A 25,136-nucleotide genomic window follows, 5' to 3' on the forward strand; every position below is an offset into this window, starting at 1 on the left:
GTGTGTGTGTTTATTGGCTGTTGTTGCAATATTTTATGTCACACTGTATTTGCGCAGCGGTCTTTCAAATGCAATTATTTTAGCAAAAAGCATACTTAAATTAATTTAATAAAAAAACTAAAAGGTAAAGTTAGTCCATTTTTTTTTTTTTTTTTTTTTTTGGTATAATGTGCCAGAATTGTGCAGCTCTAGTATAAAGTTAAAAAAAAAAATTTGAAAAAGTGACATTATTTGATGTGTAACTATAGGGCACAAATAAAAGAAAGAGACCTGGTGCAAACTGTCACCAGCATTAATGTTGAACTCCCCCACACAGCAAGGGTCAAATCATTGTTAAAACGGTTGTAAAGTTATTATTTTTTCTTATTAACTAAACTAATAAACATGGTATACTTACCTGATCAGTGCAGTGGAATTGCAGAGTGGCCCTGAACCTTCTCTTCTGGGGTCCCCTGTCGGCACTCCTGGCTCCACCTCTTCTTTGTCTGCCATGATAGTAAGCTGCTTGCTATGGGGGCAGATGTGCAGGCTTGGCTCCACCCTCTACTCACAGGATTTGATTGAAAGCAGCAGGAGCCAATCACTCTTCTCTATCCTGTGAGTGAGGACTCAGGTAAATATTTGAGGGCAGTTATATGGCTACTGGGAATTTTTTACTTTTTTTTTTTTTTTTTTTTCAATTCTCAATTTAGAATGAGTTTAATGTCTTAAGCCGGCAATACACTAAGACCCCTTTCCCACTTGGGCATTTTTCAGGCACTTTGGGCTAAAAATAGCACCTGAAAAACACCTCCCCTGCAGCCCCAGTGTGGGAGCCCGAGTGCTTTCACACTGGAGCGGTGCGCTTGCAGGACGTTAGAAAAAAGCAAGCAGCATCCCACTCCAGTGTGAAAGTGACCTAAGCAAATTTAGTGTGGTTCTTGATAAATTAGCCAAAACGTCCTCAATAAGTGGCCCTGCAGGCATCACTTTTTGGCAGAACAGCAACTGCATCCAATCCGATTGGTCAATCTACATTGTTTAGCTGTTTACAGTATGAATATAGGAAGTCTAAAGCCAAATTTTCTACATGGCCTGTCAGGGGCAGTAAAATTGGGGAGTTGGGCCACGTTGAATGCCCGCCTAAAGCCTATAATACGGCCAGAGGGGGCCGTTCACATGCTGCACCCATGATGCTTTGTGTTGGGCTGCAGCAGAGAGGGCTGCAGCACGTCTAAGCCCCTGTACACACGGTCGGAGATTTCGACAACCAAATCCTTTGGATTTTGTCCGCCGGATTTTGTCCGTCGGATTGTGTCCGAAACTGTTGCATTCACACGGTCGGACTAAGTTGTCGAAAAATCCGATTATTCAGAACGTGATGACGTAATTTCGTTACGATGGGGCTACGTTCAGGCTAGGAGCCAATAGCTTTGATGTAGGAATTTGATCTGAGCATGCGTGGCACTTGGTCCGATCAAAATTCTCTACACATGATCGGAGTATGTCCGATCGAACCAGTTGGTCGGGAAATATTTCCAACAAGTTGGAAAATTGAGTCCGACGGAATCAGTGCGATGCATACCACACACAGTCGGATTATCCGACAACACGGTCCGATAGGACACATTCCGACGGATTCTCCGACCGTGTGTGCAAGGGCTAACACTGTATGTGATTTTGACAAACTAAGCTGCCTATCAAGCTCACTTTTCCATGTCAAAGGGTCCATGTTGCAACCGTGAGTCAAATACTTGGTTCTTAATTGTGGCACATTTAGTCCTATTGAAAACCGGGGCAGGAGCCTCCTGAATGCCTGATGGTGGCTGCCTAGCCACACTTAGAAAAGCAATCCATCACAGATTACTTTTCAGAGAGTTTAGACGTGTGAGTGTATAGCCAGCTTAAAGTGATTGTAAAAGTATAATTATTTTTTTATTAAAATAAAAAACCTCTTATACTTACCTGCTCTGTGCATTGGTATTGCACAGAGTGGTCCCGAACCTCCTCTTCTGGGGTCCTCTGCTGGCAGTCTAGGCTCCTCCTCCCTTCCGAGTGAACCCATAGCAAGCCGCTTTCTATGGGGGCACTTGTGCTGGCTTGATTTTGAGCCAGGCTGTATGGCATCTATAGACACATACACAGTGCAGCTCGGCCCCACCCTGCTCCCTCCTCACAGGATTTGATTGACAGCAGCAGGAGCTAATATATTTGAAATTAAATCTTTATTATTTTTTGGCAATAACATGGTATGGGGGGGTTTATGCCAGTCACAGACTCTCACACCATTCCAGCCTGTGTTTTAGAATAACAGGAAGGTGAAGCCTCCATCAATCAAGATGTAATATCCTGCCCTCATTGTGTTTAGCTGGTTAGTGGGCATGGAGGAGAAGGGAGGGAGTGGGCTGTCATTTCCCTCTGTGTATATGCCCACATGTGTGATTCTATAGTCACATGGGCTGCTCGGATATGATAGGGAGGAAATGCTTAGTGCAGAAACTGAAAACTGAGCATGTGCAGAGCTGCCACCACAGCTGCAAAATCCCTAGCTGAATTGGGAACATGGAAAGAAGGTGGAAATAGAGAACAGCAGGATCTACCAGGTTTTATTGCAGAAAACAAATCCCATAGTGACTGAGTATGAACTTCATGTAATACAGCATTTAGCATTTATTGATCATTTTTAATGATCAGTGTTAATTTTGGCAGCACATTTTTGATTTAGTCTTAGTCTTAGGACTAAAATGGCGTTTTAGTCCCATTTTAGTCTTCTGCAATTGTTTGTCGTATTTAGTCAACTAAATCTCCAGCACATTTTAGTCAACTAAAATGTCCTATGTTTTAGTCGACTAAAATCTCCAGTACATTTTAGGTGACTAAAACTCATTTTATTTGTCTAAAATCTAATAGGTGTAATTAAATTGTAATGCATTAGTTAACAATTTCCAAAGTCATTATATACTGCTGGAGTGAAAAATCGAATATGTTATTTGTTATGGCATTGAGGTATGAACATGCACTACAGACCAATGTTAATTTTCAAGTCAAATTTCAATTTAGTTTTAGTCTTAGTCTTTTGATTAAAATGGCATTTTAGTCCCATTTTAGTCTTCTGAATAAAATGCCATTTTAGTTTTAGTCATATTTTAGTAATCTCAGCTGTTTTGATTTTAGTCGACTAAAATATTATTAATTTAGTCAACTTAAATGTTTTAGTCGACAAAATGAACACTGTTAATTATATGGGTTTAAGGAATAATCTGCAATAATTACCTTGTGCCTTGCTCTAGTGGGATTCCGAATCTCACCTTTTCTGTCCTTGGTTCCGAGTTGTGGGGGCAGGCTGCACAGCATGCAGCATAGATGAATCCTGCTGGAGCAAGGACTACATGAAGTATTGGAGCTTCCTCCTGTACACCTAGGCTTGACAAGAATTTAAAGGGCAAGTTTGTCTTTTCATAAAAGGACACCGATATCCCAGGAGTAGGGATCCACTTGTTATGGCCTACTTCTAAATTTATGTTACTTATACTGCATACGTTTTATCTGTTTTAGGCAAGGCATCTTTATATTTGTGACTTCCACAAGAACTTAATTCAGAGTGTAAGGAACAGACGGAAACGGAAGGGTAGTGATGATGATGAAGGGGACTCCCCTGTCCATGACACTGATACTCCGGAGGTATACTTTTCAAATTTATGTTTTTATCTGAAGTGTACAGTCATCTGTGTACTATTTTGACCGAACTGTGTATTCATTCTTTTATAGTTTTGTATTTGTAGCAAGCCTTTAACCACTTAAGGACTGAGCCTCTTTCTGAGATTTGTCGTTTACAAGTTAAAAACCTATTTTTATTTTTTTTGGCTAGAAAATGACTTAGAACCCCCAAACTTTATACTTTTTATTTTTTCTTCTTCTTACACCCTAGAGAATAAAATGGCGGTCATTGCAATACTTTCTGTCACACTGTATTTGGGCAGCAGTCTTACAAGTGCACTTTTTTTTTGGAAAAAATAAACGTTTTTGAATTAAAAAATAAGACAACAGTAAAGTTAGCCCAATTTATTTTTTATATTGTGAAAGGTAATGTTACTCCCGAGTAAATTGATACCCAACATGTCACGCTTCAAAATTGCACCCGCTCGTGGAATGGCAACAAACTTTTACCCTTAAAAATCTCCATAGGCAACGTTTAAAAAATTCTACAGGTTGCATGTATTGAGTTACAGAGGAGGTCTAGGGCTAGAATTAGTGCTCTCGCTCTACCGATCACGGCAATACTTCACATGTGTTGTTTGAACACCGTTTTCATATGTGGGCGCTACTCACATATGCGTTTTCGCTTCTGCACGCGAGCTCATCGGGACAGGGCACGTTTAAAAAAAAAATTCTTATTTATTTTACCTCTTTAATTTTACAGTGTTTAAAAAAAAAAAAGTCACTTTTATTCCTATTACAATGAATGTAAACATCCCTTGTAATAGAAAAAAAAAACATGACAGGACCTCTTAAATATGAGATATGGGGTCAAAAAGACCTCAGATCTCATATTGACACTAAAATGCAATAAAAAAAAAAAAATTATTGATTTTAAAAAAATGCCCTTTTTAAGCGATATGGGCGGAAGCCACGTTATGACGTCGCTTCCGCCCAGCAATGTCATAGAGACGAGTGGGGGCCGCTGATAAAAGCGATCTTGCTGCGAATCTGCCGCAGGGACCACTTTTATCTTGTAGCCAACTGCCTGCCGAATATGAGGATACCAGGGTTATGGCGAGCTAGTGCCATAACAACGATATCTGTCCTCAAAGTTAGGATGTATATCGGCATGCGCTGGTCGGCAAGTGGTTAAAGCACAGTTTATTGAGGCATTTGAAAGGGAACTGTTTTGCCTTTTAAAGTGTAACTAAAGGCATTTTTTGTTTTAGATTTGGTGGAGAGGGATTAGAACACCAACACCTGTCGGGCTTTTATTGACATTTGTAACCCCATTAGGGAGATTCCCCCCCCCCCTCTCTATCCCGTGATTATCAAAATGAAACTAAAAGAAATTCCCAAATTTTGGGTTGTCCCCAGAACCATAATACAGGAGAAGTCTTCCCATGGGGATACTAGTTTGGGTGACCCCGGTGACAACATCTCCTTGGAGGGATTTGATCTCACCTTCCTGTTTTTGCTGTGGGACAGGAAGTGAAGGTAAATCACCCCCAATGGGAAATTGATGGCCAACCCTCCCTTACACTGTCCAAAATTAAGAAGAGAAAAAGTTTTGCCTTTAGTTCTACTTTTAAGTAAACCATGTCACTCTTGCTATCCCATCTAACAGTGCTTGTTCATTGAGTCGGTTGTAAGCTCTTTATTGCTCCCTATCTGACATAGATGGGGAACAATAAAGATGTAGGAACTACATACCTGCTTCGAAACCTCTGAAAATCAGACTTTTTGGCCTCATTTACATGGGTGCAGACAGCTGTATACCTCAGTCCTTGCCAGGTATACAGCAAAAACGCTAGTCCCTGTACTGTACAGCATGTATGTATGTGGCTGGGGGGCACCCAGGCATTTTGGGGCCAAGGCCACTCCGTGCTTCTTTTTACACATAGAAACTCTTGGATGTGTTGTTACACATATACAGCCGCAGCAAGTTAGTGATTTATATGGGTGGCTGTATGCAAACATTGTCATTCCCAGGCACCTTCCAGGTGCACAAACACATGCCCTTTTTACATTGTATGACCCTCTGCACCCATGAGAATGAAAACTTAAAGTGGAGGGCCACCCTAAAAAAACTCATAAAAATGTCCCTAAAATATCTGGAGAAAAAAAATGGAAAAAAATGTTTTTTTTTAACTTAATAGAAATGGCTGTTGCTAAGCAGATCGTCCTAATCTGCCACTTCTTACACCATGGTGATCTTCAGTCTTCTCCTCCTCACGTTGTCTTCCGGGGAAGGTGGCGCAGTGTGTTCTGGGAACTGTTTGTCCCAGAACACAGCCGGCCATTCACAAAGCACTGCGTGGCTCGCGCATGCGCAGTAGGAAACGGGCTTAGTTGGAATGGGTGCGCCGGGACCCAAGGGACAGGTCGAACTCAGGCGGCCAATATTGCGGGCACCCTGGACAGGTAAGTGTGCTTATTAAAAGTCAGCAGCTACAGTGTTTGTAGCTGCTGACTTAAAAAAATAATATTTCAGCTGGCCCACCACTTTAAGGTATAGTGAAGGTTTCGTTTTACTGTGTACAGTAACATCATCCCTTCTTTCCTGATTGGCTGGAACAATTCTTTTCTTTTCTGATGGCTAATAGAAACAATAATTCCAGCCAATGGGTAAAAAAAAAAAGGGGGGATGGGATGGGATTTTGAAAATGGGTAATGTGGATTTTTACAGAAAGTTTTCACAGCTGTTATCTAGGGATTGCTAGAGAGCTGTGAAATGCGATGGAAAGCAACAAAGCGCTTACAAAAGTCTCTGTGCACAGGTACTATTAATAATTTACTCGTTAATATGATGAATCTTGCTGTCAGAAAAATCAAGTGCAAAAAAAAAAACCACATGCAATGGCATATGAAGTACTTGCCTTCACGTGCATACAGCATTTCCAAGAATAAGGTCTTTTTCTTTTTTTTCATAACTAGAATGTATTTACGTGGAAAAATATGCTCTTCTACATTTGATATTATTTTTTTTTCCTGTTACTTCCTTATTTTGAGCTCTAGAATGCTGCCATGTACATGTACACTTTGGCTATAATAAAGCTGCGGTCAGACTCCAAAAAAAAAAAAAAAATGCAGAAAGCAGGATTTTTTTTTTTTTTTTAAACCTCATCGCACCAAAAATTCGGAGATAAAACTGCACCATAGCAAATCATTTTATTTTCTTTACTATAACTGGTGAAATTGGGCAAAAATCGTCTCATTTCTGTGGACACCTTATAGCTCATCTCTAGACATATTTTTTCTTTCATAAAATCTGTGACCCCTTCCCAGAGCTGATTTACTTTTTTTTCCTGTGTAGTCACTGGGACAGATACTGAAAGCATGTTTCCCCAACAAAGACAGACTCCAGTAAATGTCTTTTTTTTTTTTTTTTTTTTTTTTTTTTTTAGCTGAAGTTCCTTTTTCATAGGTTATTGGAGGAAATAGGAACCATTCTGTCACATGAAGATTGAATCGGTCTTACAAAAGGAACTGTGCAAAATGATTCTCTTCCTCCTGGCTTTAACAAGAACCACTGTTTGCTTAGTGTTTAAAGGAAACCTATACTGAGAAAAGTACTTTGAGTAATAGACCAGGAACATAAATGTAGATCTTTTGGGGATTTACTACTTAACATTGGCTGAGAAATCATTGAGGCCAAAGGCAGCCAGGCAATGATCATTTCCAGAATAAGGTCTGCAATAGCAGCCTTTATATTTCTCTCAGTATGTCTTCTTCTTGTTTCTAAACACTAGGTTACTTGGGGATTTTTTTTTTTTTTTGTGTGTGAAGTAACTGACAAATCTTACCAGAACATATACAAGATGAATTTTGACTGATTGGAAGCATCGAGGTGCAAAGACTTCCTTGACCACCCAGTGTTGGGGCAATAGTGGTTGGTGATGGTAGATTTCTTTGACTAAGGCCCCTTTCACACTAGGGTGGGAGGTGCGTCGGCGGTAAAGCGCCGCTATTTTTAACGGCGATTTACCGTCAGATTTGCGGCGCTATTCGGCCGAGAACGAGTTAAAAACCACCATAAAGCGTCTCTGCAGGGGCGTTTTGCCGGCGGAATAGCCGCGCTGCCCCATTGATTGAAGGAGCTGTATACACACCGCTCCTTCACCGCTCCAAAGATGCTGCTAGCAGGACTTTTATTTTTTTTATTTTTTTTACTGTCCTTGAGCACTGCTCCAGTGTGAAAGGCTTTGGTGCTTTCACACTGGAGACACGGCGTAGGCTATTTCAGGTTGGTTTGCAGGTGCTATTTTTAGAGCTGTATCGCCCGCAAAACGACCCACTGTGAAAGGGGTCTAAGGCCTCATGAACACTGCTGCTGCTAAACGGACGTTTAGGAGCAGTTAGGCAATTTTTTCAACTGCTCCTGAACTCTCCTCTGTTATCTTATCAGTACATGTACACAGGGTCGTTTACAGTCGTTTCTAGGCAGTTGAGTTTAGAGGCTTTTATTGGAACGCAAAAACAGTGTGTTCAAAAGCCGAGTTTAGAGGCATTTCAGTATCTCACAAAAGTCAGTACACCCCTCACATTTTTGTAAATATTTTATTCTATCTTTTCATGTGACAACACTGAAGAAATTACACTTTGCTACAATATAAAGTGAGTGTACAGCTTGTATAACGGTGTAAATCTGCTGTCCCCTCAAAATAACTCGACACACAGCGATTTATGTCTAAACCACTGGCAACAAAAGTGAGTACACCCGTAAGTGAAAATGTCCAAATTGGGCCCAAAGTGTCAATATTTTGTGTGGCACTGCCTTAACCCGTTTGGGCATGGAGTTCACCAGAGCTTCACAGGTTGTCACGGAAGTCCTCTTCCACTCCTCCATGATGACCTCACGGAGCTGGTGGATGTTGGAGACCTTGAGCTCCTCCACCTTCCGTCTGAGCATGCCCCACAGATGCTTAATAGGGTTTAGGTCTGGAGACATGCTTGGTCAGTCCATAACCTTTACCCTCAGCTTCTTTAGCAAAGCAGTGATCATCTTGGAGATGTGTTTGGGGTCATTATCATGTTGGAATACTGCCCTGTGGCCCAGTCTCCGAAGGGAGGGAATCATGTTCTGCTTCAGTATGTCGCAGTACATGTTGGCATTCATGGTTCCCTCAATAAACTGTAACTCCCCAGTGTCAGCAGCACTCATACAGCCCCAGACCATAACGCTCGCACCACCATGCTTGACTGTAGGCAGGAGACACTTGTTTTTGTACTCCTCACCTGGTTGACGGCACACACGCTTGACACCATCTGAACCAAATAAGTTTATCTTGGTCTCATCAGACCACAGGACATGGTTCAAGTAATCCATGTCCTTAGTCTGCTTGTATTCAGCAAACTGTTTGCAGGCTTTTTTGTGCATCGTCATAGAAGAGGCTTCCTTCTAGAACAACACAGACATGCAGACCAATTTGTTGAAGTGTGCGGCGTATGGTCTGAGCACTGACAGGCTGATCCCCCCACTCCTTCAACCTCTGCAGCAATGCTGGCAGCACTCATACGTCTACTCAACTTCTCTGGTCGACCATGGCAAGGCCTGTTCTGAGTGGAACCCGTCCTGTTAAACCGCTATATGGTCTTGGCCACTGTGCTGCAGCTCATTTTCAGGGTCTTGGCAATCTTCTTATAGCCTAGGTCAACTTTATGTAGAGCAACAGTTCTTTTTTTTTTGGATCTTCAGAGAGTTCTTTGCAATGAGGTGCCATGTTGAACTTCCAGTGACCAGTATGAAAGACTGAATGTGATGACACAAAATTTAACACACTTGCTCCCCATTCACACATCAGACCTGTTAACACTAACGAGTCACATGACACTGGGGATGGAAAATGGCTAATTAAGCCCAGTTTAGACTTTTTCACTTAGGGGTGTACTCACTTTTGTTGCCGGCAGTTTAGACAATAATGGCTTTGTGTTGAGTTATTTTGAGGACCAGCAAATTTACACTGGTCTACAAGCTGTACACTCACTACTTTACATAGTAGCAAAGTGTAATTTCTTCAGTGTTGTCACATTAAAAGATATAATAAAATACTTACAAAAATGTGAGGGGTGTAGTCACTTTTGTAGTTATATTGTGTGTGTGTGTAATATATAAATATATATATATATATATATATATATATATATATATATATATATATATATATATATATATATATATATATATATATATATATATATATATATATATAATTTTCATGACGTGGCATGTAAACGCAGCAAAATGGATGTTTTCAACATGGGTTATTATCTGTCAAGTTAAATTGTTCAGGAGAGGTTGTAAAAACGTCCAGTGTACACGAAGCCTCATAGTTTCTGTTTTTCTCCGAGGATGTGTCGGGGATGTTTCCTGTTTTCCTCCTGGCAACCTCTGTAGCCACGAAGACACAATCTTGGGAAAACTGGGAAAATTTCTCAATCATTAAGGAGTGGAGGGGGGAAATGAACCACTTTTGAGTGATGTTCTGTTATAAGTCTAAGCCAATTTTTCACTGGCAAATGGCACATGTATAATCTTTAGGCTTTGTATAAACCGAAGCAGGTAAGACGGTGCGCATGTGTCTTTGTGTGTTTTAATGCGTTGCGTTGTGTGGGAAAATCGCATGAGAGGTGCATAACCCCCCTTTTTTTGTACCATTAAGAATAAATGGCACAGTTGCACGCAAAGTTGCAACAGTTGATTAATGGCACAGTTGCAAACACAACGCATATTTTTTGTGCATTTCGTGAACGTGCGCAGTTCCTGCAATGCAGAATTCCAGGAATGTGAACCTAGCCTAAAGCTGGCCAAAGATGGAATGAAATTCGGCTGTTCAGCAGGGACTGAGTTTTCGATCCATGTATGTCCATCCCTGTTAGACAGGAGTCAGTTGTTAATTGACTTCTGTCGAAAGGGAGTATTGGAAAATGTTTCTCAATTAGTCTCGCTTTCAGAATACAATGTCCCAGTGGGGAGGATTCCTCTATCAACCTCGCTTGTGTGGATGCCTGCTGGCAGGTCGAAAGAAAACAATTCCTCTATGGCCACCTTAAGTGCCTATACCACCAATATTTTTTTTCTAGTTTGCACACCATACAGTGTGTTCTGAAACAATGGGGCAAATGGTGCTGTTCTCATTCACACAGAGATCCATATATCACCAGCACACCACTGAATGGATATCGGTATATGTTCTTCAAATTCATAGACTCAATGCAACAATTTACAACATTTGTTTCCTATGTAGGGTTACTTATTTCACCGCACTTTGCAGAGGTAGATTGATGTGTTGCATTGCTTCCACATACAATCTGTTTTACTAAGGTGTTTTAACTAGGCCACTCTGCGTACCAATTAGGGCTTGCTGCTGGGCAGTTAGTTTAATGTCTTTCTGCGGCCTGATTTATTCAGATTAAAGTGATTCTGTGGACTTGAAATCTATATCCTCTTCACATGACTGGATGTGTGCAGTGAATACAGGCTTATTTTAGCTCCCTTTCCACATTAGTGAATCAGGTCCAGGCTCACTTTATAGCTCTTCAAAGCAAATCACACGTTGGTACATCAAGCTCTTAGCAAATTGCTGTTCCCATGTGTACTCCCTTTAATAATTTCCCTTCTTTGCTAAATGCACATATTACATAAACTGCAATAAATATTTGTTGAGCATTCCTATTTTTATTGTGTAGTGTTGTGATTTATTATAAGTCGCTGGCCATATAAATAAAAAGTGCAATACAGGCATACCCCACTTTTAAGTACACAATGGGGTTTATTTACTAAAGCTAGAAAGTGCAAAATCAGGCTCACTTCTGCATAGAAACCAATGAGCTTCTAACCCCAGCTTGTTCAATTAAGCTTTGGTAATAAAACCTGGAAGCTCATTGGTTTCTATGCAGAAGTGAGCCTGAATTTGCACTTTCTAGCTTTAGTAAATAAACCCCATTGTGTACATAAAAGTGGGGTATGCCTGTATGTAGCCATTTTTCTTATGGTCAGTATGTTGCCAATTGAAATTTCTCTGCTCCCACTGTGAAAAAAAAGACATTATTAGCGCTACAATTTCTTGTCTGTGGGCAGGCCTGGGCATTTTTTGGAGCCCAGCTTTCTGGTCTCTCCCCCCTCAAGCCACCCCTCAAAAAATGCATTCTATGTACTTTTATATTTTTAAAATTTTTATTAAATATCAGAGAATATAGTGGTAACATAAACATATTTCAGGTATTCTGCTAGGGCTGCCTACTAGCTCTCCATAGCAATATAAAGAGAAGGCTTTAGAGAAATTCAGCTAACAAAAATGTGTTCACTGTCACTATGGCAAGAAATGGGGATTACCTCTACCACTGGGGTACAAACAGACATCAAAACCTGACAAGCGCTATCCCCTCTCAACAATTAAAGTGGTTGTAAACCCTTACAGACCACTTTTACCAACAGGTAAGCCTATATTAACCTCCCTGGTGGTATGATTATTTCCGATTTTTGGTGCTGAAAGAGGTACAATTATTTTGCATGGAAATTTGGCATTTTATATTGTAGGTCTGTAATTCTTAGGATTAGCTCACTTAAATCTGTCCAAACCAGAATCTAGTAGACATCCCGGATATGATATATCATTTGAAAACAAAATCCTAAATTAAAAAATAACTATAAAGAATTATACCAAAATAATATTAATAAAAATTATTCAATAATGTAATCAAACCAAAAATACTGAAATTTGCTCAGTTGCAGAATTGTCACTGTCGTTACTTTCAGTATTTGATTACGAATTTCCTCACAAATCGCTATCACTCTGCGAGTGATTCTAATTTATTATCGCTGTTTTCTAGTTGATCTAAAACCACCTTTGATGTAAAGGGACAGTTTAGGTTGCTATGGACAATCTCCAGTTTCCAGGCAGAAAGAACAGTTTTCATAATATAAAACTACATGCAGGACACTGGGCAGACCTCAAGGGACAAAAGGGATGTGAAATAATTACATAGAGCAATGTAATCTGTAAGATTACATTATACTGTATGTAATGTGTGTGTTTCGCTTTTTGAATTTGGCGCCGTTCTCCATCCCCGTGCATCTCAACGCTCCCAGGGAACGGAGCTCGGCTCCGTGATAGATCGAACGGAGGACAAGCCGCTCACACAGGGGGACATCGCTGGATCCAGGGACTATACATACTAGCTCATTGAAGTGTGTATTTTTTATTTTTTTTTGTATAGTTTGGCTTTACTTCCTCTTTAAATACAGTTAATAATTACCTGTTTATTTCAATTGGCTGATTGGTATTGTGGTTGAACTCACTCTCTATTAAAGTGATTTTAAAGGTTCTATATATTTTTATTAAAATAAACATGTTATACTTACCTGCTCTGGCAATGGTTTTGCATAAAGCAGCTCAGAACCTCCTCTTCTGGGGTCCTCTGCTAGTGATCTTAACTCCTCCTCCCTTCTGCTGCATGCTGTAGGGGCACTAATGCTGGCTCAACCCACAGCCAGGCTGTCTGCATCTATTGACAAACACAGTGAGGCTCCCCCCCCTGCTTCCACCTCACAGCGTTTAATTAACAGCAACAGGAGCCAATAGCTTCCGCTGCTACCTTCATGTCCTGTGAGGAAGGAAAGAGAAAGCAGCGCTATTGCTCTCAGGTACAGTGCTTCTTCGGTATTTTGGGGGGAGCTGATCACAGAAGAGTTTTTTTTTTTTTCTCTTAATGCAAAGAAAGCATTAAAGGCTAAGTTCACCTTTGGAAAAAAGAGTCTGTGAAGCATTGCACCCGCGATCAGCAGATCGCGGGTGCAATGCAAGGCTCCTGCAGGCTGTCAGTGTAGCTGTCTTCCGGTGCCTCATACAGGCAGGCAGTGATTGAATGACCGGTAGAATCGATGAACTACCGAGAGTACTCATCGGCACCCCGGTAGTTCATTGAGAACTACAAGTTATCATCCACAATGGCTGGCTGTAGTTTGTAGTTCTCTAATTCACAGGACTTTGTGAATGAATGATTACTACTCACTACTCAGCGCTAAAATACTTCACAGTTCCCAAGGTCAAATAATATTCAAACATAAAAGTTTTAAATTATAAAGTGAGACGTGCTTAATCGCTTTTCAGCAGTCAAGCGCATAAGGGGATGTTATGCAAAAGTTTCTGTTTAAAATGAAAAAAAATGATCACAAGAAAGTTCAGCTAAACTTCTGCATCAGTTCCATGTTAAAACCGCGCTACTGTTAGCCCATTTAAGCTTCTGACCAACATCAACATCCCAAATAGATGATTCATATGTGATGACAGTACAAATTGTTCTTTAAACACAGTGGGTGATCCTAGAAATTGGTCAGTGTGTGCACCATCCACCAAACACAAAATCTTCACCGTGTGAGGCACGCTCCCCCAAGGGGTTAAACTCACCAGAGCCTAGATAAACTCAAGCTTTTAAAAAAAATCTTTATATTGCTTGGAAACACAGTCATCTGTACTGGAAGCGATTTTGGGAACTATAATTCACTCCGATCAGGTGTATCCATAAAAAATTCGGACATAGCGTAATCCTGATTCATGAATTTATTAATAAAAAACCCAAAAACCTGTCCCTCATACAAAATATGTACATAAATGTAAACATCAATGAAGAATATAAATCACAAAGTGAGTGTAATCACCAGTCTGCTGCCCAAGGAAATGTTTGTTGAATACACAGCGATACATGCGCTTTGTGGAACCGGACGTGACGTGTGCGTTCCACTGTCAGCTGGCTAGTATCAGGAAGCACATTGTATCGCGGTGTACAGTGCCTTGCAAAAGTATGCACCCCGTTGGCTTTTTACCTATTTTGTTACATTACAGCCTTTAGTTCAATGTTTTTTTTTTAATCTGAATTATATGTATTCACCCCCTTTTGTTATGAAGCCCATAAAAAGTTCTGGTGCAACCAATTAGCTTCAGAAGTCACATAATTAGTGAAATGATGTCCACCTTTGTGCAATCTAAGTGTCACATAATCTGTTATTACATATACACAACTTTTTGAAAGGCCCCAGAGGCTGCAACGCCTAAGCAAGAGTCACCACTAACCAAAAACTGTCATGAAGATCAAGGAACTCTCCAAACAAGTAAGGCCGCGTACACACGGGCGGACTGTTCGCCCAACTTTGTCCGCTGAACAGTGTTTGGGCGGACAGTCCGCTCGTGTGTGGGCTTTCAGCGGACAGTTTCAGCGGACAGTTGGACGGACAAGGTTTTTCGGAAATTCCGAAAAACTGTCCGCTGAAACCTTGTGTGAGCGAACAGTCCGCCCGTGTGTAGGCTTGTTCGTCAAACAAAGTTGCGCGCATGCTCAGAAAGGATTTTCACGCCGAAAGCTATAATGCAGTGTATAGGACGTCGTATTTTTCGTCCCGTCGTACGTGCCGTTCACGTCATCGCGCGCGGTTTCAGCAAACTGTTCGTTCGTCGTGTGTGGGCATGTCTGTCCATGCTAAGTTTGAGCGGACTGTTTGCCGAAACTGTTGGACGGACAAAGTTGGGCGAACAGTCCGCGCGTGTGTACGCGGCCTAAGGAACAATGTTGTTGAGAAGTACAAGTCAGGGTTAGGTTATAGAAAAAAATATCCAAATCTTTGATGATCCCTAGGAGCACCATGAAATCTATCATAAACAAATGGAAACAACATGGCACAACAGCAAACCTGCCAAGAGATGGCCGCACACCAAAACTCACGGACTGGGAAAGGAGGGCATTAAAATGAGAGGCAGCACAGAGACCCTAAGGTAACCCTGGAGGAGCTGCAGAGTTCCACAGCAGAGACTTGAGTATCTGGACAACAATAAGCCGTACGCTCCATAGAGTTGGGCTTTATGGCAGAGTGGCCAGAAGAAAGCCATTACTTTCAGCATAAAACTAAATGGCACGTGGGAGACTCCCAAAATGTATGGAGGAAGGTGCTCTGGTCTGATGAGAATAAAATTGAACTTTTTGGCCATCAAAGAAAACGCTATGTCTGGCGCAAACCCAACACATTGCATCACCCAAATAACACCATCCCCACAGTGAAACGTGGTGGCAGCATCATGCTGTGGGGATGTTTTTCAGCAGTCGGGACTGGCAAACCGGTCAAAGTTGAGGGAAAGATGGATGGTGCTAAATACACGGATACTCTTGTGCAAAACCTGTACCACTCTGTGTGTGATTTGAGGCTAGGGTGGAGGTTCTCTTTTTCAGCAGGTCAATGACCCCAAACACAATGCTAAAGCAACACTTGAGTGGTTTAAGGGGAAATATGTAAATGTGTTGGAATGGCCTAGTCAAAGCCGAACCTCAATCCAATAGAAAATCTGTGGTCAGACTTAAAGATTGCTGTTCACAAGTGCAAACCATCCAACTTGAAGGAGCTGGAGCAGTTTTGCAAGGAGGAAGGGGAAAAAATCTCAGTGGTAAGATTTGGCAAGCTCATAAATAGAGTACCACTATTTGAAAACAATATCCTCTATTAAATTGTGTGCCCTCCCCCTCCCTAACCTGACGCTTCAGTGAGTGCTGTAGGAGCAGAGCTGAGAGTGGTGACTGAGAGTGACTGCTGTGATCAGAAGTCATGTTATTGCTCAGTTTTCAGTCTTGGAGCCACTGTGTAACAGCTGTGGCTTCACACTGATGCTGCAACATGAGTATGTAGGTTTATATTTTCCGCGGGATAATCTGATTGTGTTTACGTGGCATAAGTGACACTGAAGGATGTGGATGGGGACAATGTGTCTTCCATATACATGTGCCTCATCCTAAAGTGCCATGGCACCCCCCAGTTTGAGAATCACTGCTTTGAATTCACTTTTGAAAGTGGAAACTACACCAATTGTAGTATTGGTGTCCTACACACTCTTTATTACTCTCCATCAATTGGTATGTTTGTAATAAATGTAACTTCAAACATGTCTGCTGCTTCAGACAGAGTGATGACCTGAAAAAAACTTTAGACCAAACATGTTCTTGATGTTGGAAACTGGCCCAGCAGAAATACCTGAACCTGAATATATATATATCATAAATATAATTTTTCCCCACCCTGCATACACATTAAGGAAACAATACTGCAGCCATTATCAGTACAATGCTAATAGAAATGTATGAATGTTTAGGTTCCCTAAGTCTGCCTCAAAAGCACCATGTTGAAACCATACATGGACTTGCCCAAAATGGCCAGTGGAGTCCACAGCTGCAGAGACCATTGGTCTATCCTATGATTTTTCTTTTTCTTCCTACTGTGAATCTCCAGTGTCACAAAGCTGTGTCACAAAACAACTTCCTATCGGAACACTATTGCCGCGTACACGCGATCAGACTATCCAGCAGACAACCCACCAGACTTTGCAGAGAAGGTCCGCCGGACTTTCCAAACGAGTGGACCTGCCCACACACGCCCGGACTTTCCGGCGGACAATCCACCGGACTATGGCGGGAGTCCGCCGGACTTTTTGAAATGAACGGACTTGCCCACACACGGAGTAAAGTCCGTTCATTTTGAATGGGGCTCCAGGTAGACGGAACTAGCGAAGGAAGTGAATGTCACCACCTCCATCAGCAAGATTGACACTTCGCGGGCCCGTCACCTGGTATGGATTTAAAGGGGAACCCCTACACCGAAAAAACGGCGTGAGTGTCCCCCCAAGGTCCATAGCAGACCCTTATCTGAGCATGCAGCCCGGCCGGTCAGGAAAGGGGGTGGGGACGCCTCCCCTCCTGAGCCGTACCAGGCCGCATGCCCTCAACATGAGGGGGTGCTTTGGGGTGGGGGTCACAGGGTCCCCCTTCCCCAAAGCCCCTTGTCCCCATGTTGATGAGGACAAGGGCCTCTTCCCGACAACCCTGGCCGTTGGTTGTCGAGGGTCTGCGGGTGGGGGGCTTATCAGAATCCTGAAGCTCCCTTTAATAAGGGGGCCCCAGATCCCGGCCCCCCCACTCTATGTGAATGAGTATGGGGTACATGGTACCCCTACCCATTCACCTGGGGGAAAAATATATATATAAAAAAAAAAACACAACACGGGTTTTTAAAATACTTTATTAGACAGCTCCGGGGGTCTTCTCTTCTTCCGTATTCGGGGGTGTTATTGCTGGACTCCTCCACTATCTTCTGCTAGCTCTTTTACTAGCAGAGGAGCCCGGCTTTCTCCTTCGCCGCCGCCGTCCGGGGGTCTTCTTCCGACTTGGGGGGGTCTTGTCCCGCTCTCCGGGGCTCTTGTCCCGCTCTTCGGATCTTCTTGCCGGGCCTCCGCTTTCTTCTTTCAGCTCTTTAACTAGTGTTGGCCCAGTCTTCTCTGCTTCTTCTTCTTCCGATGTTGACATGACGCTCTCTATGGCTGTAATGCTGGGGACGTGTTGTGCGGCGACTTATATAGGGACAAGGGACGGGGTCACCGGATGATGTCACATGGTGACCATGCCCCTTATGATGTCACAGTCCCGGAGGATGCTGGGACTGTGACATCATAAGGGGCGGGATCACCATATGACATCACCCGGTGACCCCGCCCCTGGTCCCTATACAAGTCGCCACACAACGCGTCCCCAGCATTAAGGCCAGAGAGAGCGTCGTGTCACCATCGGAAGAAGAAGAAGCAAAAGGGAAGAAGAAGGCGGCGACGGCAACAGAAGACCGGGCCAATGTTAGTTAAAGAGATGGAAGAAGAGAGCGGAGGCCTGGCAAGTAGAACTGAAGAGTGGGACAAGACCCCCGAAGTCGGAAGAAGACCCCCGGAAGGCGGCGGCGACGAAGGAGAAAGCCGGGCTCCTCCGCTAGTAAAAGAGCTAGCAGAAGATAGCAGAGGAGACCGGCAAGAAGACCCTCGAAGACGGAAGAAGAGAAGACCCCCGGAGCTGTCTAATAAAGTATTTTAAAAACCTGTGTTGTGTTTGTTTTTATGAGCGCTTTTTTTTTTCCCCAGGTGAATGGGTAGGGGTACCATGTACCCCATAATCATTCACATAGGGTAGGGGGTCGGAATCTGGGGGCCCCCTTATTAAAGGGGGCCCCCAGATAAACTCAGGACTCTGGTCCGCCGGATAATCCGATCGTGTGTACGCGGCATAAGTGACACTGAAGGATGGTGCCTCTGGAATGGGGACAATGTGTCTTCCATATACATGTGCCTCATCCTAAAGTGCCATGGCACTCCCCAGTTTGAGAATCACTGCTTTGAATACACTGGTGAAAGTGGATACTACAATTGTAGTATTGGTGTCCTATGCACTCTTTATTACTCTCCATCAATTGGTATGTTTGTAATAAATGTAACTTCAAACATGTCTGCTGCTTCAGACAGAGTGATAACCTGAAAAAAACTTTAGACCAAACATGTTCTTGATGTTGGAAACTGTCTGGCCCTGCAGAAAGACCTGAACACCCTCCTATAGCACTTATGTGTACAAAGGCCTTTAAGAAATAATTTCACAGGTACTTGATGGCTTTTCAGTCATAACAGATAAATGATATAAACCAGCCTGCTATGCCTAGACCTGCATTTTCCAGTACTGTTTTATAGTCCTATAAAATAAAGCATAAATTACAAGATAGATTCTCTAAAATCTTATCTCCTGTTTTGTGAAGAACGTCTGTGGTGAGGAAAGCAATTTTGTAGGAAACTGTTTTGAAGGCCGTTTGAGAAACTGAAAAAAAAAAAAGTTCAGATGGTATCATGTAGCCCTTGCAGCAACCTTGATTTTTATATAGCTTTTTAATGTTCTAGGTGGACCTTTTCCAGTTGCAAGTAAACACATTAAGAAGATATAAGAGGCATTTCAAACTACAAGCAAGGCCTGGACTGAATAAAGCACAGCTTGTTGAAGTGAGTTTACTGCTTGTGCTATGGAAATGTGGACGTATACTGACAGCTGCATAGTATATTTGTATTATTGAAAGAATCATCTTCACATTTTAAAATGTCATTTGGCATTGTGACATTACAGCATTTCTGCTCTTATTAAATAAACCTGTAATGTGAAGTAAACCATATAAGCCAGTCTAAGCCCCTGTACACACGGTCGGATATTTCGACAACCAAATCCGTCGGATTTTGTCCGTCGGATCTTGTCCGAAACTGTTGCATACACACGGTCGGACTAAGTTGTCGAAAAATCCAATCATTCAGAAAGTGATGACGTAATTTAGTTATGACGGGACTACGTTCAGGCTAGTAGCCAATAGCTTTGATGTAGGAATTTGATCTGAGCATGCGTGGCACTTGGTCCGATCAAAATTCTCTACACATGATTGGAGTATGTCCGATCGAACCAGTTGGTCGGGAAATATTTCCAACAAGTTGGAAAATTGGGTCCGACGGATATTCCGACGGAATCAGTCCGATGCATACCACACACAGTCGGATTATCCGACAACACGGTCCGATAGGACACATTCCGACGGATTCTCCGACCTTGTGTGCAAGGGCTAAGAATGGATTAAAGGATGAGTGCGTGTTCATGGCCATCCTATCTGTGCCCCCTGACCTAAAGTAGCCCTCTCTCGCCTGCTCCAGGTGTGTGCTTAATTATATGTCATGGTCCACTGCGGTGTTTTGCATCAGCTGGTAAAATGTTTTTTGCCGGGCAGTGTCTGTGCAGTTGATCCTCATAGACATCTGTGGGATCAGCTCCCAAAGATAAAAGGGGTGGGAGATGACCCCATATACGTCTATGGGAATCGGTTGCACAGGTGCATGTAGCACAGAGATGATTTGCCCATGAGATGTATGGCAGCAGGCAGTGTGATAAGGTAAATATACATTTGCACAATGCAAGGGGCAGCTACTTTATTTGAAGAGAAAGCAGAAAGGATATGTGCCCTTTCTGTGAAATTATATGTATCCTGCTATGAGAAGCAGCCACTTAAAAAATACCTTTCCTAAAGCACTGTGTTATTAAAGCCATAAATAGTGCCTGAAGACCCATTGAACTGTTCATGAAAAAGGCTGTCATCATAATGGGAGGTCATCACTCAAGGAAATTCCACCTTCTTTTCTTTTCCTCCTGAGCAAAATTCCCAAGTGTGCGCACAGCGCTCGTCATATAAAGAGCACAAAAAGATTTGTTAGTGATGAATACAAGCAAGAGATGGGCTTTACATAACATCTTTTTATGTGATCTTATTTTCCTACAATATAGATTTGATAACAAGCATCTCTTGCTCAATTGAGGACCTTCAAACTTTATTAGAGCTAGAGACCCTACTCCACTGTATTTTATAATGTTTATATGTACAGTGTGGAAAACAATTATTTTATCCCTCAGATTTTGTAAGTTTGCCCACTTACAAAGAAATGAAGGGTCTATTTTTTTTTTTCTTGTCAAATTTTGTTTTTGAATTTTAACAATTGGTATACATAAGTACATATGGTGGACCTTCTGTGAAAGATCACATATATGGTAATAATGAGTTGTAGTTCCAACATAAACTAAAAGGTAGTTTAACTAAAACAATTTTAGCATGGATCTAATTGCTCAAAAGTTTGCATAATACATTGTATAAGGGAGGATAAAACCAACTTAGACCAGGTTAATATAAGATGACCTCAGATAAAAAAAAAAAAACCTTTAACGCTCTGCTCCACCGTTTGGTGGAGCAAATTTTGAGTCACGCTAACTCATTGAAAAATGTGGACTTTAAAGGGTTAATTATCAATAGTATAATTTTTACATAAAAATAAAGAAATAATTTATTATAGAATCTAAAATCTTATACTACATTTTGGAACTATGTACAATTTGTATAATGATAACCAAGGAAATAAAAGTTCTGCTACCAGAACTATATAAAGAGTAAATTGAAAGAGGAGAGCGAGAATAAGGGGAAAATGTCGAAAACAGAACATAAAAGAAAAAGTATTCTTGGGTAGGGGAAAAATAGATGGGAAAGAAAGAATTGAGGTAGTAGCGGTCCCTGGGGAAGTACATGGTAATAAACACATACCATGAATGCAGAGAATGTAAGTATAAATCGAGATTACCATGGTTTTAGTAGGGAAGCATCGAAATTGGAAGGCAGAAAGTGAATCACCCAGGGATTCCATATATTCTCAAAGTTGGATATTTTATCTTGAGTTAAAGCCTCTGTTTTGGCATGGATCATTGCTTGATTAACTCTATTTTTAGTTTCAGCAATTAAGGACAGCTTTGGCAATTGCTTTGGCAATTGTTTGTTTCGTGGCTGTAGTGATCTGTAATTGGAGTTTGAATTGGCGGTAGGAGAGAGTTGCCGGTTTTAAGTTTAAAAGTACTATTGTAGGATCAGGATTGATAGAGATTTCAAACAGTGTTGAAATCGTAAGAAATACATCAGTAAATCTTAAAGAAAATATTGTAGTATACTGCATTCATGGATTGTAAGTCTACAATTACTCAGGAGGGGCAGGGGGCAAGAACCAAGAGGGGAGTAGAGACAGAATAAAGAGGAAGAAAGAGAGAGAGAGTAGGAGTCATATAGTCAAATAGTAAGTCAATTGTGCGAATAAGAAAACTAAAAAGGTGGCGTACTGAGTTTGTAAAAAAATGCTAACTCTGAGGCCTAGTATCTATCCTAGGAGGTCCTCCAATAATAGGGCAGAAAGGAGGTTTATCCTAGGACAGAAAGATAGGGAGAGCAGTGACAATTTCTTGAGGCCCCCAACAGCCTAGATCTATATACAGAAAAAGACAAATACTTGGACAGCCAAGTTTGGCTGTTGAGAAAGGGGATAAATAGATAAAACATCAAATATGTTATCTGAGGTTGTGGGGGTTAAAAGGGGGAAGTTCAAAGCTTAACAGTATTATTTTAAATAAGTTTAGTCAGATTATACTGAAGGTGGTAAATTAGTGACCAAAGAAAGGCAAGCCTTAAGATTGAATATGCTTCAAGATGAGGAGTGAAAGTTATTCAGTCCATTGTGTCTACAGGATCTATATCAGGAGAATTGAATCGACTTCTCTTAGAGGAATTTTGTCAGCCTCTATCTTTTTTCAGATTCAGTGAATAAAATAAGTATTTGATCCCCCAAGCAAAACATAACTTAGTACTTGGGGAAACCCTTGTTGGGAAGCACAGAGGTAAGACATCTCTTATAGTTGGTTACCAGGTTTGTACACACATCAGGAGGGATTTTGGTCCACTCTTTACAAATCTTCACTAAATCCTTAAAGCGGTTGTAAACCCACTGATTTTTTATTTTTTATTTTTTTCTCACCTGCAAAGGAAAAGATATAATGAGCTAGTATGCACCGCATACTAGCTCATTATGAAATACCTTAGACCAAGGCCCCGACATCTGGCCCGATCCACGCCGAGGGAGCGGACTTGTTCCCTCTGCGTTTCTTCCGCGTATCGCGGCTCCGGCGCTGTGAGTGGCCGGAGCCACGATATCGTCACTCCCGCGCATGCACGCGGGAGATTTCTTCCCGGCAGGGTCCGGCATCTGCCGGGCTTCCAGCCGAGAATCCCCTGTGCGCATGCGCCGCTGCAGTCAGCGGCACATTGCAAGGGGAATATCTCCTAAACCATACAGGTTTAGGAGATTTTTTTTTTACCTACAGGTAAGCCTTATTATAGGCTTTCCTGTAGGTAAAAGTCAAAAAATTACTTTACAACCACTTTAAGGTTTCTTGGCTGTCACTTGGCAACTTGAAGTTTTCAGCTCCTTCCATACATTTCCTATAGGGTTAATATCTGGAGACTGGCTAGGCCACTCCGTGACCTTAATATGCTTCTTCTTGAGCCACTCCTTTGTTGCCTTGGCGGTATGTTTTGGGTCATTGTCATGCTGGAAGACCCATCCATGACCCATCTTCAGTGTTCTGGCTGAGGGAAGAAGGTTCTCATGTGGCAAAGTCGGCCTGTACCTTTAGCAGAGAAAACAACCCCAAAGCATAATGTTTCCACCTCTGTGCTTGATGGTAGAGATGGTGTTCTTAGGATCATAGTCCGTATTTTTCTTCCTCCAAACACATTGAATCGAGTTAATGCAAAAGAGCTAAATTTTGGTCTTGTCTGACCACAGCACCTTATCCTAATCCTTCTCTGAATAAGTTATATATTTATTGGCAAACTTCAGACGGGTGGTCTGTACATGTGCCTTCTTGAGGAGGGAGACCTTGTGGGCACTGCAGGGTTTCAATCCATGGTGGTGTATTGTGTTACCAATGGTTTGTTTCTTGACTGTGGTCCCAACTGCCTTGAGATCATTCACAAGCTCCTCCTGTGTAGTTGTGGGCTGATCCCTCCCTTTTCTCATGATCATCCTTACCCCATGAGGCGAAAAATTGCATGGAGCTCTAGGCCGAGGGCGATTGGTAGTTATTTTTTTTGTATTTCTTCCATTTGCAAATAGTTGCTCCAGCAGTTGTCTCCTTCTCGCCAAGCTTTTTGCTGGTGGTTTTATAGCCAATTCCAGCTTTTTACAGGTCTACAATCTTGTCCCCGATATTCTTTGACAGCTCTTTTGATCTTGCCCATGATGAGGCTTGAGTGGAAGAGAAAGATTCTGTGGACAGGTGTCTCTTATACACATAAAGAGTTGTCGTTAAGAGCACCTTCTTAAATTGACAGGACTGATCAGTCTACCACATGAGCACATACTGTAGCCAGTCTGTGGGAGGCAGATTTATTGTTTTTTGGTAGCAGATCAAATACTATACTTATTTTACTTACTGAACTGCAACTAAATTTATAACCTTTTTATCATGGTTTTTTTTTTCTGGATTTTTGGTTGATATTCTGTCTCTATCGTTTAAAATAATTATAGACCTTTCATTTCTTTGTAAGTGGGCAAACTTACAAAATCTGCAGGGGATGAAATGATTATTTTCCACTCTATATTATATAATTTACATTCTAAATTAATCTACCTGGGGCTCTGGAGTTGGCTTGAGCATACAATCATACATACATACATAAATTTAGAAATCCTAGCTGAACTTTGAAGGACTAGGTAGACATTTTTTACCCATTTTAAACATAAGTTGCAAACTAAAACGTAGCTGCTGTCTTTAGGCAGTTTTATTGTGGCTAGACCAGCCTTTCTCCGCCAGGGTTTCTCATGAGGTAGTTGAGGGCTTCTTCAACAGTGAGCAATAACAAACTGATCTCCCACCTACACTGACCAACAGTGCAAGGGGGCACTTCTACACTGACTATGGAATAAACATATATGTAAACCCTCTCTCCTTGTAAAACAACCCATACAGTTTAAAATAAAATGAAAGGAAATCCATTTGTGAATAGATATAAGAAACTATTTATACATCCTCCCAATCCCCCCCGATCACATAACCTCTGTTCTCAGCTGCATAAGGAACTCAGAGAGCCGAAGGAGGAGGAACAGCATTGCATCGGCTCTCCCAGTGAATGGCTGTGTGGGGGGGGGGGGGGGGCGCGTGTCAGCACACGTCTGATATTCAGAGGCAGCATAGCTAGAAAAATGACAATGCTCTATTCTCAT

At 41.8% G+C, this 25,136-nt stretch overlaps 1 protein-coding gene across 1 annotated transcript in view; it reads left to right on the forward strand.

Moving 5' to 3' along the window:
• SAP30 (Sin3A associated protein 30) overlaps positions 1 to 25,136 on the forward strand; it is a 40,325-nt gene that overhangs the window by 10,882 nt on the left and 4,307 nt on the right. The window contains exons 2-3 of the mRNA XM_077477213.1: positions 3,535 to 3,660; positions 19,416 to 19,514. Of these exons, the coding sequence (XP_077333339.1) occupies positions 3,535 to 3,660; positions 19,416 to 19,514 (225 nt within the window). The remainder of the gene's footprint in view (positions 1 to 3,534; positions 3,661 to 19,415; positions 19,515 to 25,136) is intronic.

This window comes from Lithobates pipiens, unplaced genomic scaffold (genome assembly GCF_037356315.1).
Source record: "Lithobates pipiens isolate NorthernLeopardFrog02 unplaced genomic scaffold, aLitPip1_a1.2 Scaffold_13, whole genome shotgun sequence".
Classification (NCBI taxonomy): Eukaryota; Metazoa; Chordata; class Amphibia; order Anura; family Ranidae; genus Lithobates; species Lithobates pipiens.